The 15,279-nt window shown below is 36.3% G+C and overlaps 1 protein-coding gene across 2 annotated transcripts in view; it reads left to right on the top strand.

Annotated features, from left to right (window-relative positions):
• Window positions 1–15,279, top strand: part of tmeff2b (transmembrane protein with EGF-like and two follistatin-like domains 2b) — an 88,764-nt gene that overhangs the window by 24,302 nt on the left and 49,183 nt on the right. The window contains exon 3 of one of the 2 annotated variants that reach the window (XM_016472459.1): window positions 6,157–6,307. In XM_016472459.1, coding sequence (XP_016327945.1) covers window positions 6,157–6,307 — 151 coding nt within the window. The remainder of the gene's footprint in view (window positions 1–6,156; window positions 6,308–15,279) is intronic. The other variant, XM_016472460.1, reaches the window with a different exon arrangement.

Here is a 15,279-nt window from a genome sequence, read left to right as displayed (position 1 = left end):
AATCAACAAAAGAGCAATGATATGCAAGTGCTATAACAAGTCTCAGTTAGCTTAATGCAGTACATGTAGCAAGGTTTTTTTTTTAAATCATATAATAAATAAAAATAAAACAGATAGAATAGAAAAAGAATAGAGCAAGCTAGTGTTAGAGGCCTTTTCTGCTTTTGTTAATTGTATAAATAAATTGTAAAAACAAAAAATGTATTCAAATAAATTGAATCAATAAAAAGAAAACAAAGATAGAATACAAAAAGATTAGAGAAGTTAGTAAATAAATAGAGTGCAAGTATAAAAGGGGCATTTTTTTTAATAAAGAATAGAATTAGAATAGAGAGTGCTAGAGGGTCAAATAAAGATGGAAGAGATATGTTTTTAGCCGATTCTTGAAGCTGCTCGGATTGAGTTGGGCAGGTAATTCCACCAGGAGGGAACATTTAATTTAAAAGTCCGTGAAAGTGATTTTGTGCCTTTTTGGGATGGCACAATAAAGTGACGTTCATTTGCAGAACGCAAGCTTCTAGAGGTCACATAAAACATACATTTATATAAATGTATCTGTATACAATAAAGCCACAATACCAACTACCAATAGGAGGTTTCCGGCTGACAGCAAAAATTTATTTTGCCTATGTCATAATATGAGGTAAATCCAGCCCTGTACATGATACTGGTTTTTGTTGCCAAACTGGTTTGGAACAGTTGTTGAATAAACAACTAAACTGAACTATTATGCCTGTCTATCTGCTTGACTGACAGTTTTATTGATCACCGAGAGAGCATTGACTTATGATGTTGGTTCAATATAAAAATTAAATTTTTTAAAAATAGCTAAGATGTAGTAAACTACTTGTGCCATGTTGCTGTAGCTTAGCTTGCTACATTTCACAGGGCTGTAGCTTTAGTGTAGTGAAGCTTCATTTAATGACGAGTAACTGTTAGCTTAGCTCACTACATTTTCCAAATAGCTTGCCCAACACTGCCATTACGTATATGAAATGTCCCCATAAATCATGGAAATCCAATGTGTGTGTGTGTGTGTGTGAAATCCAATGTGTGTGTGTGTGTGTGTGTGTGTGTGTATGTGTGTGTGTGTGTGTGTGTGTGTGTGTGACAGTTTGAATGCAGCCATTTCTCTGGAGGCATGTGGACATCTTCTTGTAAGCATCTCTAATGTATGAGACTTGCAGTATATCAGAATCAGTTTTCATACAGTACCATTTTAATGGTTCAGGACGTTTTGTGCTCTTTTATTTAGGAGATACAGTGACCCCTTTAGGTAATCAAAGAAACTACACTTTATTTAACGTTATTTAAGTTCTCAACAGATGATGACTCAGATGAGTGAACATCCTGTATGCCAGTTATGTTTACTTTAGACACTTTTTTTTTGACAGAACACTGTGATACGCTAAAATCTGTTGAGCACAAAAGGAAAATCTTAGAAGAATGTCTGAGCTGCTGGGCTGCCAAACTCTAAAAGGAACAAAAAAGCACCAAAAAAAAAATCATCATATTCCAACTGGTTGAGACACCGCACATGTTAACTATCAAAAAAAAAAAAAAAACTATACTAAATAGTCAGGTGCATTCAATCACATTGATTGGCACAAAGTTTTTTAACTCTAGCACAAAATGACATCAGATGTGTTTTTGCTTTATGATTTTTATTTAATTTATGCTGTATATTAAATCATTATTTATCATAATGTACAATTAGCTGTACAATACTATTGTATTTTGTACATGCAACTTATTGTTTTATTGTAAATGTAAAAAAAATATCCTTTTGTTTTTTCAATAAATTTCAATTACAGACACACCATATAACATTCTAGAATGTCTAGAATTGATGTGCAGGTGTGCAGGTGTGAATATATCATCTGTTTAATGTTGCTCATTCAGTCATAATGTCTTACTGTTGAGTCTTTTGTTTTTAAGTGTTACATAATGTCAAGCTGTTTTGACACTGATGCCAAGCTTATCATTCATTAGTTATTAATAATCTTATCTGATTTGCATTCTTAAAATTGAATCTAATGAGTTGGATCTCATTTGATAAAAAAGAAAAAAAAAATCAAATGAGATAATGTCCCTTTCATTTTTAAATCATTCAAGACACTACATAATACATTTAAATACACATATAGCATATTTAGGGGTTGAATTTCCAGAAAAACTTAAAACTAAATTGTGATTTAAACTATTACAATTCACTTTCTATCCTCATACACACACACAGTCACTCACTCTCTCACTCACTCACTCACACTCACACACACACACACACACACACACACACAAACACACACACACACACACACACATTCAAATAAAAAGTTTTAGACCAAATTACTCTCCAAAACTCTATTTTTATTATTTAATATTTAATAATAAATGAACTAAAATGTTTATAGTTATAACTAGATTTTCTCTCATTTAACATAGCTAATTCTTCTGTTAACATTATTAATGCATTAACTAATATGACTATAAGAAGGTTAATAAACTTACAATTGTTCATTGTTTGTTCATGTTGGTTCAGAATACATTAGATAATGTTAGCAGACAATTTGACATTTGATTTGAATAAATATGACATATTCTAAATGTTCATTGCTGGCTCATGTTAACTAATATTAACAAATGAACCCTTATTGGAATGTGCTACTGCTTTGCCCAACTCTGCTGTTCCTGTAGTAATTACTACAGTTCTGTCAGGACCACTATCGTCAAAATGATAGATACTTAGCATAAAGTTTGGTTTGGCGGTATGGTTCTGTTCTGGGCAAAAAACTCCCTGCCCATCCATGCAGCCTGTCCTGAATGAGCAGGGAGAGCAGCAATAATAACCCCCCTAGGGTTAACAGAACAGAACAAGGCAGATATCATTAATGTACTTAATGATATTTAAGTCTAACACTTTATTCAAGATAAAGGAATATCTGATTAGCAAGGAATATCAGAAAGCCAAGTCCTGACTGTGGCGAAAGGAGGAGCTGGGGATGGAGGAGGGTAATTTGCTCCGGAGCAAGCTGAAAAGCTGCTGAATAATACTAAATAGAGCTTATATAGGAATGGTAGGTGTCGTATTCCTATAGGTAGATGTGATCAGCTGAGAATCAGCTGATGCAAGCTTGACTCACGTGACCTGCCAGAACTAACGCTAATGCTTAATTTTTGGATCTTTATACAGTACTGTATATGATACATACAACAATGAGACTGGCTGGTAAAAGATGCTTGGTTGTGGCTGCGCTCTGGGTGCGAGGACACAGTGAGGGATGCAGTTCTGCAGAGCTGAAAAAACGATATGAGAGATAGATGAGAGCAGTTACAGTAAATGGAAGAACAGGAAGAAAGAATTTCTCTTAATGACATGTTTTAATATCCTTGTCAAAAAGCGGCAGCTGGTTGAAAATGTATGAGGAAACAGCAGTTATATAATTTTTCCTTCCTCTCCATTCATCCTTCACTGGCTATAGTATCCATTTTCTTATTTCAGCCTTTCAATTCTTTACAGCTCTCTACTCAGTTTCATTCATTTCTCCATTCTGTGAATTGCTCATCACATGTTGGACCTCTCTCTTACTCTCTCTCTTTTTCCGCTAATATAGAGAATAAAGGTTTGAGTCTCAGCTTCAAAGCGATGATGTGTTTTCTTTTATAAAATCCATATATTTGCCTGATTGACTTGCCTTTTTGTGTGTGTGTGTGTGTGTGTGTGTGTGTGTGTGTACAGGTATATATGGTTTATGAGGACACAAATGTGTATAATGACATGGGTACTACAACGTAAACATGGTTTATGAGGACACTTCCTGTGTCCCCGTAAAACAAAAGGCTTAAAAAACATACAAAACGGTGTTTTATGAAATTAAAAAATTGCCAGCAGTTTCCTGTGAGGTTTAGGTGAGAGTCCCCGTAAACCACAAATACAAATGTGTGTGTGTGTGTGTGTGTGTGTGTGTGTGTGTGTTTGTGCATGTGTGTTCACGTTAAGTGCAGTGATTAAACCAATTGCTACATACCCACACACACATACACACACCTATTGATATCATGTAGTATCTGCCTCCAACTGCAAATCTTTCCTCTTTCTAAATATTTTGTTAATTTATACTGTTTTTACTTCCTTTGCCTCACGCATCTGTATCAAATTACACAACTGAGATTTAGGTATATGGATCTTTGCATTGCAAATCATGTAATTCAACAGCAATAATTCAAGCAGTTTCATAAATAAAAATAAAATGTATATTGTGGGGGTCCAAAAGTCAGAGGCCAAACACACCCTCAAACACAAACCGGCATGAATGTGTTTGACTGACTTTACTAGATTTACAAAAAGATATGCCCATTCGGACATCACCACATTATGAAAAAAATTAACTTGAAATAATATTAAATCATCTTTAAGTGAGCCGTTTTTAGTGAGCACTTCATTTACTAAAGGATTTGACTACAAGAATTAAGTTCCTAAATAAAAGTGAATATTAATAATAATAGTTTAGCTGAAGTTAGTAGTTGTAAATAAAAGCTACACAAAATATGCTTTTTACTGTATTATAGTAATTTTTTAATTATTTTTTAAATCAATACCAATAAATAAATAAACAAATAAAATACAAAGCTTGATGGAACTTTGTCAACTCAGGCTCACTGGAAAAATTATTTTTGCAAAATTATATTACATTGATTCTTTCATAAACCTCTGATTTTCAAAAAAAAGTGAATTGTGCAATGAGTGCCACAAAAATTGTGGTCAGTTTTATCCAAAACACATAAACATGAATCTAATTGAATGTATCAAGGCAGTTGCGAATTAAATGTTGCTTAAAGGTTAATGCTCTGTTGCATTTAAAAAATAATGTACCGCCCTACATTAGCCTAACTGATAGTATTAACAAAAGCAAACGTGAGATAAAAACACATTTGCTGAAGCATCCATGCCATTTTAATTTGCTTCTACAAATCTTTGAGCTCTTTTGTCGCTACTCGTGTTTCACAGGACTCATACTCGCAAGTGCACTGCTGTACCAGGTGGACTACAGAGCAAGTTTACTTTCTCAGAAATACCATACATATGGAGAAGGGTTGTATGATGAAAACCTCAAAATGTATTAGTTTACAAATAATGCACTATGGTAAAATTGTTTTGAGGTCATAACATAGTATGAAAATGCATAAAAATAAGTCTTTATTCATCAATAATCTGCCCCGTAATCATAATTTGTGTGAAAAGGAATAAAAGTTGTTTTTTACTGCCACTAGTGTCCAGTCAAGCTGGAAATTGAATATGCTGCATAGTTGTGATTTTGGGGTTTAGCACAAAACAAAGCAAAACAAATGTTGATAAGATAAATGTTTTTACATATGCACTTAACTGGTGTAAACATGAAACTGAACACGAATTTACATTCATGAATTAACAAAAGATAAGATTTCCTTTGCCTCAACAAAAGTCCAACCTGCATCACTGCAAAATACATATCAGTGGACATTTCAGACAGATTCACTGTGTTCTGATTCATTAAATCACCTTCTCCGATATTTACGGCTGGCTGCCTGTGATTTATAAATCACACTAGAGATTTCAAACTTTCAAAGAGTCACCCTCCCCCCTGTGTCTCTGTTTTGTCCTTCTCACTTTCGCTCTATTTTTCCCTCAGGCCGTTAGTCAGCAGTTCTGTGTTTGGTGTGCGTGTGTGTTTCCACTGATTTTACAGTGTGTTTGCTGTGTGTCAGTTGTGTGTGCGTGTGTGTATTCAGATAGATGGATGACCTCTTGTTTAATGGCTGATGTAAATAACCTCTATCTGTTTTTGTGTGGTTGATATACGAGTGAAACCGGTTCACCTTCTGCGTTCTTGCCTCTGGGTGACCTGTTTCCTCCAGACACCTCACCACAGCTGGCCATAATGACACCAGTGGTCTTCTGTGTGTGTGTGTGTGTGTGTGTGTGCTGTAGGGTCACGGTCAGGTGTAATAGCAGCCATTCTTTCACTCTTCACTACCTGCATGCAGGTACACCCAAACAGGTGTCTTGTGTTTCAGAATGCAGATGTAATTAAAGTTTGTCCTCATCTGATCCGACCATTAAACATTTACTACAGAAACATGCATCTGTGACACCTGTGCCTCTTTCTCTCTTTACAGTGCAGCAGTGACTATGCTCCAGTGTGCGGATCTAACGGCGAGAGCTATGAGAACCATTGTCTCCTGCGCAAAGACGCCTGTAAATTGCAAACAGAGGTGTTGGTGGTGTCAGAGGGCGCCTGTCCTGTCGGTACGTCCCTGTGTCGTAGAGGTGACTGTCCTTCCTGTGTGTGTGTGTGCCGCTGAACGTCTCAACGGCACCTGTTAAACTGAAGTTAGAAAATTCATTAACACTTTACAATAAGGTTCTGTTTGTTAATGTATCACGTATCATGAACTAACAATGAACAATAATTTAGTAGCATTTATTAATCAAAGTTCAATCTCAAATCTCTGCTTAACACTGGGTCAGTATTGCACAAAACAGAATAGTTTGTCTTGTATTTCAGTATAGATAATATCTATACAATATTTAAACAACCTTATTATTTTTTTTACCACATTGCTTTATAACGTTGTTTTTTTCTTGTTTAAAAGCATGAATCTAACTGCTTAAACTATATGTGGAAAATAAAGAATAAATTGTAAGAAAAATTCACTTAATTTGAGATACTCTCTGAAAACTTGTTTATGGTAGTGTTGATTTTCAAATAAATTGATCTTGTTTTAAAGATGTTTAGATAGCTTCACTGAACAACAAATTGATTATGATTTTGTTTATTTTCTAATGATTTGCTAATACTTCAATCAGTGCTGGGTAAACGCATTACAAGTAACAAATTTTGTAATCAGATTACTTTTTTAAGTAACTAGTAAAGTAACGTGTTACTTTTAAATTTACAACAAAATATCTGAGTGTTGGCGCCGATAACCTAGTGGGCAAGTACGCCAACATATAACACCTTTGCGTTATGGGTGTCCTGAGTTTATATACAGCATATATATATACTGTATATATATATATATATATATATATGCAAGTTACTTTGTTTTCCCATTTATTCAATGACTTGTCACCGGGTTGAGAGAAATTGGGCTGAGGCTTATTAATTTCACTTTTGGTGTGAAAGGGACTTTACAGTTGCCAAATAAAAAATTTTGTTATCAAAAACAAATAAGCAAGCCCAGGTGACGAAAAGTAATGCAAAAGTAATGTAATGCATTGATTTCAATAAATATTAACCAAGTAATGCAATTAGTTACTTTTTTTATAGAGTAACTTCATATTGTAATGCATTACTTTTAAAAGTAACTTTCCCCAACACTGCCTAGGATAAGGTATAATGTGTTAACAATTGTTGAAGAACAATATTTTAAAAGAATATGTTAATCTAGGTTTAAGTTCATTCATAAAAAATATTAAGATTTTGGTTATTTATCTAATGATTTTTATAACACTACAATAAGGTACAATTTGTTAATATTAAAGCATTGACATTTTTTTTTTCTTTTTCAAAATTCATTAATCTATGAATAAGTAAAAAATATATTTTTGTACTACATAGCTAATTTGAAATGTTAAAAATGTATGTGTATGTCAAAGAAAGAAAGAAAGAAAGAAAGAAAAGGTTAGAATCAGAATCACTCCATGTTCACACATAGATGTTAGAACTTTGCCAATAAGCGGCAAAAAAATTCAAAGATAAATTAAACTGCAAACTCCCATTAGCAGGGAGCAGTGATATGTCCACATGCTCTCGACGCTGAGAGGCGAAACATTCCACAGTGAAACATCCAGTGGGGTTCAGTCTAAATGTGCTGACTTGTAGCCACACTGCGGAGGAAATAACAGTGATTATGAGCTAAAGTAACGATCATTCACTAACGCCTAATGACTCTGAGATTGACGAATGCACCTGGTGTCGGGTGAAATACAAAACGACACAGTTGGTACAGAATGTTAATGGAGATAATGACACTTCTTGAACTGGGATATATAATAATCTTACAAAAAAAAAAATCAGTGAAACGTAGTGTTTAGAGATTGCTATGTCAATTGTATTTCATTTAAGTATCAACTTTGTCTCATAGATTAATGCTAAAATTCTTATATTGTACATTACACATTGTTAATGTACAGAACAGAGTTAATACAATGTAGTACTAAAATGAATGTGAATTGTTTAGATAAACTGGTCTTCAAAGACAAATGTTTGAGATCATATTAAGCTCTTTGGGTTTTGATTGTGCCATTTTGTCAAATCTGAACACAGTTTGTGACAGTTGAGATCATAGAAAATGATATTTCTGTGATATACAGCAGAAACACATTGTGAAAGCTCAACGCTCTCCTGCTTTTGCAGTTACAATGTGTGTGGTGTGAAACAGTCTTAGGAATTTGAAGGGCACCTATTATGCCCATTTTTACAAGATGTAATATTGGTCTTGGGTGTCCCTAGAATGTGTCTGTGAAGCTTCAGGCCAAAATACCCAACAGATCATTTATTATAACAGTTGGAATATGTCATGTTTGGGGTGTGTCTAAAAAAGAGCTGTTTTGGAGTGTATCGCTTTAAATGCAAATGAGCTGCATATCCCATCCCGTCTCCAGAAGAGGGCGTCGCGTAAACGTCTCTCTGCATTGCATATCTACAGCAATAAACAGCTGGTAGAAGCAACATAACTGAGAGCGAGCAAACCGATGTTTAGCCGTACATATGGGAAGCCAATTCACTGAAAGTGGGACGAAACAGCGTGATGTTACAGAGCTCGTGCTGCGCAGACCTGTCATCGTGCGGATCAATTGATCGAGCCGCGGGACCACGCTACTGAACGAATCTCGCGCTACGAACGGCGCAAACTAATCTCACAAGCGCGGAGCTGATCAGTTAAACACTCATTCAAAGTACCTGGAAAAGGGAGATGTAAATAACCATTTACCATAAGTTCCCGCCGCCTCAGCACGAGCTGACCGATAAATCTAACACACCGAGAGGCGGGACTTAAGGCAGAACAGCCAATCATCAGCCGGTCACACTCAAAGCCGGTGTCATGTTTGAGAGGGAGGGGGAGAGGAGGCAGCCGCAGCGAGCGCAGACACAGAGCGGCCAGAGAAACGGAGGAGCGACTGTAGTAAGGCGTTTGTGCAAAACTGCGGAAAAACTGCAGAAAAAGTGCGGGTGTTGAACCCTCTCACCGGGAAAAGTGTGGGTGTTAAAACACCCACATCCCCCACGGGTGCGACGCCCCTGACAGCGTACAACCGCTGAGGGCGGAAACTATAGCAATGCAGAGCTGTCAATCGACCCCCGTGGCCCCGCCCTATACAATGTGATGTCACAATGTATGAGAATCAAAATGGCAGGCCTAGTGAGACTGACTTGGTTTAAAGGGGATTAAAAAATGAGGAGTGGGTGGATTTTTATCATTGTAGGGTGGTTGTGTTCACACACTGCCAACACACATTTATGTCCAAACACCATGTAAAAGTGGATCTTGCATAATAGGTGCCCTTTAAATGAAAGCTCAGTTTATTAATGAAAAACATGAAATGTAGATTTAAAAAATGTTTTTACTTTTGCAAAGACATTTTATGCCGGTTACGGTTGTTTTGCTTAGGAAGACAGTTTAGATGCAAGTTTGATTGACGTTCTGACAGTGTGATGGAAGCCAATTCCAGCCTATCTCACCTGCTGGTACAATATTAGAGAGAAAGAGAAACAGAGCACAGCGCTGACAGCAGTCACCGGTGAAGGTACTGATACTCTAATGTTCGCTGAAATTGAATCTTTAAATAACATTTAATACCAGAAACGATTCTTGTTTGTTTTCCCTCCTTCCTCCATTGTTTTTCTCTCTCATTTCAGTCTCTTTCTTTCACCTTTTCTTCATTGTCTGATCAATAATCTGAGGTGTAGAGACACCGCTTTAGGAAGACTATTCAGAAAAGCTCAGTGGAATTGCGATCAGGCTTGTGTACTGCTATAATGGCAAATGACTTTGTTCCACCTCTTTCTGTTTTTCTCACAAACATGCACAAAGACACACTTCTACTCATTAGAGGTGACTTCCTGTGAGGACACACACACACAAAGTATTTTGGTCCAGTTTCTATGTCCTCTTTTTGTCCTCTGTCTCTTGATTAGCCCACTTTTTGACATATTTATTAAATGAGGAAGAAGTCTAATTCAATCCAGAACAAAGATAAATATATAATAATAAATATCTAAATATGTGTAATGAGGCTTACATTCAGATGTAGTTGTAGGTTATAGAAAATATATACTTTTTAATATAAAAATAAATTAGCTTAGTGTGTGTTTGTGTGTGTGTGTGTCCGCAAAGATAAGCATCATTTAAATGGTAGTTTAAGACCAATTATTGGTTTGTAATTATAGGTCAGTAAGACTTTTAAACGAAATTATTCAACAAGAATGCATTAAACTGATGGCAGAAAAGACATTTATACATATAAAAAAAGTTTCAAATAAATGCAGTCTTTGTAAACTTTATATTCGTAAAAAAAAAAAAAAAATCCTGAAAACAAAATCACAGTTTCCACAAAAATATTAAGCAGTACAACTGTTTTCAACACTGATAATAATAAGAAATGTTTCTATAAAATATATTGAAATAGATAAGCATTTGGCAATATTACTGTTTTTACTGTATTTTGGATCAAATAAATGCAGCCTTGGTGAGCATGAGACTCATTTAAAAAACATTTAAAAAAATTCTTACCAACCCCATACTATTAAACATTGCTGTATATTTCCCTTAAATTGTAGAAAAATATTTGTCTGATCTTTTTTTTTTTTTTTTTTTTTGCATACCTTGGGTAATGTGGTAATGTAACAATTGAGAATATAAAGTAAGATCGTTTACTTTACTGCCATGCTGTAGGGTCCAAAACTATTCTATTGTTTTGTGTCTCGCAATTTTTAAGAACATTAAATATTTATAATGGGGAAAAATAGAATGTTGGACACATTTAAATGCTACAATTAAAAATGTCTATTTTCAACAATGAACTGAAGCAATTTCGAACAGGCCACAACTCCCATTTTAAATGGGGGACATTAGATGTGTTTACAACAAACTACTTTTCAGGGAAGGTAACTTTTATGTTCGTTAATAGTTTTACAAGCATATCTAGCAAAAACAGTGCAATGTGAAAAGTAGAGTCCCCACCATGGTAGAAAAACAGCCATCTGTGTTTGTCTGTGTGTGATGCAGAGATGTGGGGTTGTTCAGAGGCAAAAGCAGTAATCAGTGTCAAGTAAAGTGGGCTACATTTCCTCACAGACCACAAATCATTGTGTGTGCTATATGGGGGTACACAAATCTGAGTGTGTGTTTGGAGACAGAATAAACACAGGTCACACTGCTCTCAAATTGATCACACATTGCTTGCAAAGAAGAGAAAGATAGGGGGATGTAGTTATAAATCAGACCCTCTGTGTATATGTGTGTGTGTGCTGGGGAAGGGGCGACGCTGCAGGAAGATGGAATCGGAAAAGTCATCATTAGGATAATCCATCAGAACATCTAGACGCTCCCCACAGAGCAGTTTGAGAGAGAGAGAGACAGTCTGATGTAATACCAGAAGGACAGACCCAGACTAATAATTTGGCTAATTATGGAAGATCATGACTGCAGCGGGGATTGGGCTGATCAGCAAAGGGAACGAGGAATGATCTGGAGAATGAAAACATGGATTGAAGATGAAGAAATGAGATGCTGAATACATGCAGCCCCTGTCTCTATCTCTCTTTCTATTTCAGACAGCAGAAGTGTCACAGGTTCAGAGTAATGTGAACCTGTAATTGAGTCCCTCATTGAAACCACAGCCTCATGAATATGAACGACCTCAGCCTCATCTGCATATCTCAGACTATTTGTGTTACCTGTGACCCAGCAGGGGACACAGAGGTTTGAGAAAGAGAACATGAGAAATTGAGAAAGGTTGAGGAAGAGGACACTGCAAAATAGCTTGCTTAATCTGTTCTTTTATTTTGTCTTGTTTTTGAAATTAATTTGCATGATTTAATCATGTATATTGGTTCCTCATGAATCGACACAAACATAATTTGTTCACGTAACTGTAACATCATGCATTGAAGTTATTTTTATGTGAAGGCAAAATAGTCTCAAAGTGATTTTATATGCTTCCCTGACAGGATTGATTTATTCAGGTTCATATGTTTTACGTCACATCACTGAATTACAACATTGTACTAGCTAGCTAACAAATTGTTGGCTCTTTTTTTCTTAACTGCACCCTTCACCACAATGGCCAGCCAGTCCCAACAAATCCCAACATAACTGAACTTGAAACACCATTATGTCTTTCCTTTTTATCATCCTTCTCAAATAGTAAATAGTACTTAATTTCAACATTTCAATGCCACAATAAGTTCCATGCAACACATGCTGTATACTACAGTTTCAGTATGAAAATATTGTAACGTGCTTGATTGGCTCACATTCACTGTGCTTAATTTATTCTAGTAGATTGCACATCAAAGAGATTTACATGAATTGAAAGCCAAGAAATCAGGTTAAGAGAAACAATTTTGCTATGTAGCTCACAAATAATATGGCTAAGTAGGCCTATGATTGCTTTTCCATTTTTTCAGTACAGTAAATCAAGACTCATCAACCTTTTTACAATCTTCTTTTATCCAATTTAGTGAGCAAACTGTGGACTCAGTTTCCTGTTCTTAGCCGACAAGAGTGGCCCCCAGTGTGGTCTTCTGCTGCTGTAGCTCATCTGCTTCAGAGATCGACTTGTGCGTTCAGAGATGCTGTTCTGCATACCTCTGAGTTACTGTTGCTATTCCATCAGCTTGAACCAGTCTGGCCATTCTCCTCTGAACTCTGGCATCAACTAGGCATTTGTGCCCATAAAACTACCTCTCACTAGATATTTCCTCTTTTGGGACCATTCTCTGTAACCTTAGAGATGGTTGTGTGTGAAAATCCCAGTAGAACAGTGGGTTTCTGAAATACTCAGACCAGCCATTTTGACACCAACAACCAACCATATAACATATAAAGGCTATGTTCACACTGCAAACATTAGTGTTCTTTTTTTCTCAGATCTTATTTTTTTATATGGCTGTTCACATTGTCATTTTTAAATGTGGCCAATATCAGATTCCAGTGGGAACAAATGATAGTCCTGAACTGACCCGCTTGCACAAAAGAACGATAACAAGACGGCATGAAGTGCGCTGTCATATGGAAGGAAACTTGGAGGCCACTTAAGCAGAGCCGGTGTTGTGCCGAATTCTGACCCCCACCAGATTATCACCCCCCTAGTATTGGTAGGTTTAGGATTAGGTGTGGGGGAGGGGTTAGGTTTAGGGGTGGGGTTAGGATTAGGCAATCAGGTAGCGATTTCAACGAGGGGGGTAATAATTTGGCAGGGAGTCGAAAATGGGCACAACACCGCCACCAACGCAGCACTGATGAGGGGGTGGCTGAGCTAACGAAAGGGGGTGATGACGTAGCACAAAGTAAAAAAAAAAAAAAAAACGTATGTGGCCCATTCACGTATTTGTCGGACCATAAACGTACCTGCCCGCTACTACTACAACTGTTAGAATACTGGGTTCACACAGATAGTGTTTTGGTCGCGAGACAGGTCAGTGGAAGATTTTTTTTTGTTTGTTTTTGCTTTTTTTTTTAAAGCGCAAGGTCTAGGGACATGATTTTAGAAGCTGAAATTCTTTGAACTTGAGCTCCGTGTTTTAGAATGATGTATTATGCGCGAGAAGCTGCTATCTATAAAGACCTGAGACGAGCGCAACATTCAAACACAAATTCAAAGATGTCTGTAGCGCATTTAGTTTGAAATACAATGGAAAAGTACCGCAGTGGAATGAAAAATGCGTTGAAAATGACCCTACTAAAAGGTACTTAGCAAATACAGATGGCAGAGTATTGAATAAAACAAAATCTCATAGCCAGCAAATTCTGACATCCAGGAAATAATATGTCTTAGGCAGCAGTTTTACCACAAATACAGACAAGTGATACCACCACAACAACCAGAAATACTTTATTGTGCCTGCTTTACAATGAAACACAAGCGAGCGCAGCATTCAAACACAAATTCAAAGACGTCCGTAGCGCATTTAGTTTGAAATACACTGGAAAAGTACCACAGTGGAATGAAAAATGCGTTCTGAGTGAATGACCCTATGCTAAAAGGTACTTGGCAAATACAGATAGCAGAGTAGCTATTGAATAAAACAAAATCGCATAGGTAACAAATTCGGAAATAATATGTCTTAGGCAGCAGTTTTACCACAAATACAGACAAGTGATACCACCACAACAACCAGAAATACTTTATTGTGCCTGCTTTACAATGAAACACAAGCTTATTGCGACCGATTCCCTGACATAACACATTCATTGTTAACCATTTAACAGATGCATCATTTTAAGTTAGAACGACTTGAACAGCAACAAACAATAACAATACAAGGCAAGGCAAGGCAAGTTTATTTATATAGCACATTTCATAGACAATATGAATTCAAAGTGCTTTACATAAAAGAAAGTAAAATAATCATTAAAAAATAATCACAACAATAAAACAAGGAATTTAACATTTTTGAAAATGATTTAAAAATTTATTTAAAATTAATTTAAAACAGTTAAAAATAGAAAATTATTATACATAAAATACAGCGCAATCAGTTCAGATGTTGCACAGTGCTCATTCAATAAATGCACAGCTAAATAGATGAGTTTTGAGTCTAGAGTCTTTAAATGTGGCAAATGTTTTAGCACATCTGATCTCTTCTGGAAGCTGGTTCCAACTGCGGGCGGCATAATAGCTAAAAGTGGACTCCTCTTGTTTTGTGTGAACCCTTGGTATTTCTAACTGACTCGATCCTAATGATCTGAGTGGTCTGTTAGGTTTATATTCAGTGAGCATATCTGCAATGTATTTCAATGTCCTAAGCCATTTAGTGATTTATAAACGAGTAAAAGTACTTTAAAATCAATCCTAAATATAACTGGAAGCCAGTGTAAGGACCTGAGGACTGGTGTGATATGCTCAGATTTTCTGGTTCTAGTCAGAATCCAGGCAGCAGCGTTCTGGATGAGCTGCAGCTGTCTAATGGCGCTTTTCCACTGCATGGTACAGCTCGGTACGGTTCACTTTTGGGGGGTTTTCCACTGGGTACAGTACCTGGTACCTGGTACTTTTTTTAGTACCACCTC

This window comes from Sinocyclocheilus anshuiensis, unplaced genomic scaffold, assembly GCF_001515605.1.
Source record: "Sinocyclocheilus anshuiensis isolate Anshui unplaced genomic scaffold, SAMN03320099.WGS_v1.1 scaffold472, whole genome shotgun sequence".
Taxonomy (NCBI): Eukaryota; Metazoa; Chordata; class Actinopteri; order Cypriniformes; family Cyprinidae; genus Sinocyclocheilus; species Sinocyclocheilus anshuiensis.
Note: the sequence above shows the minus strand (reverse complement) of the source record. Positions and strands in the feature narration are given on the sequence as shown.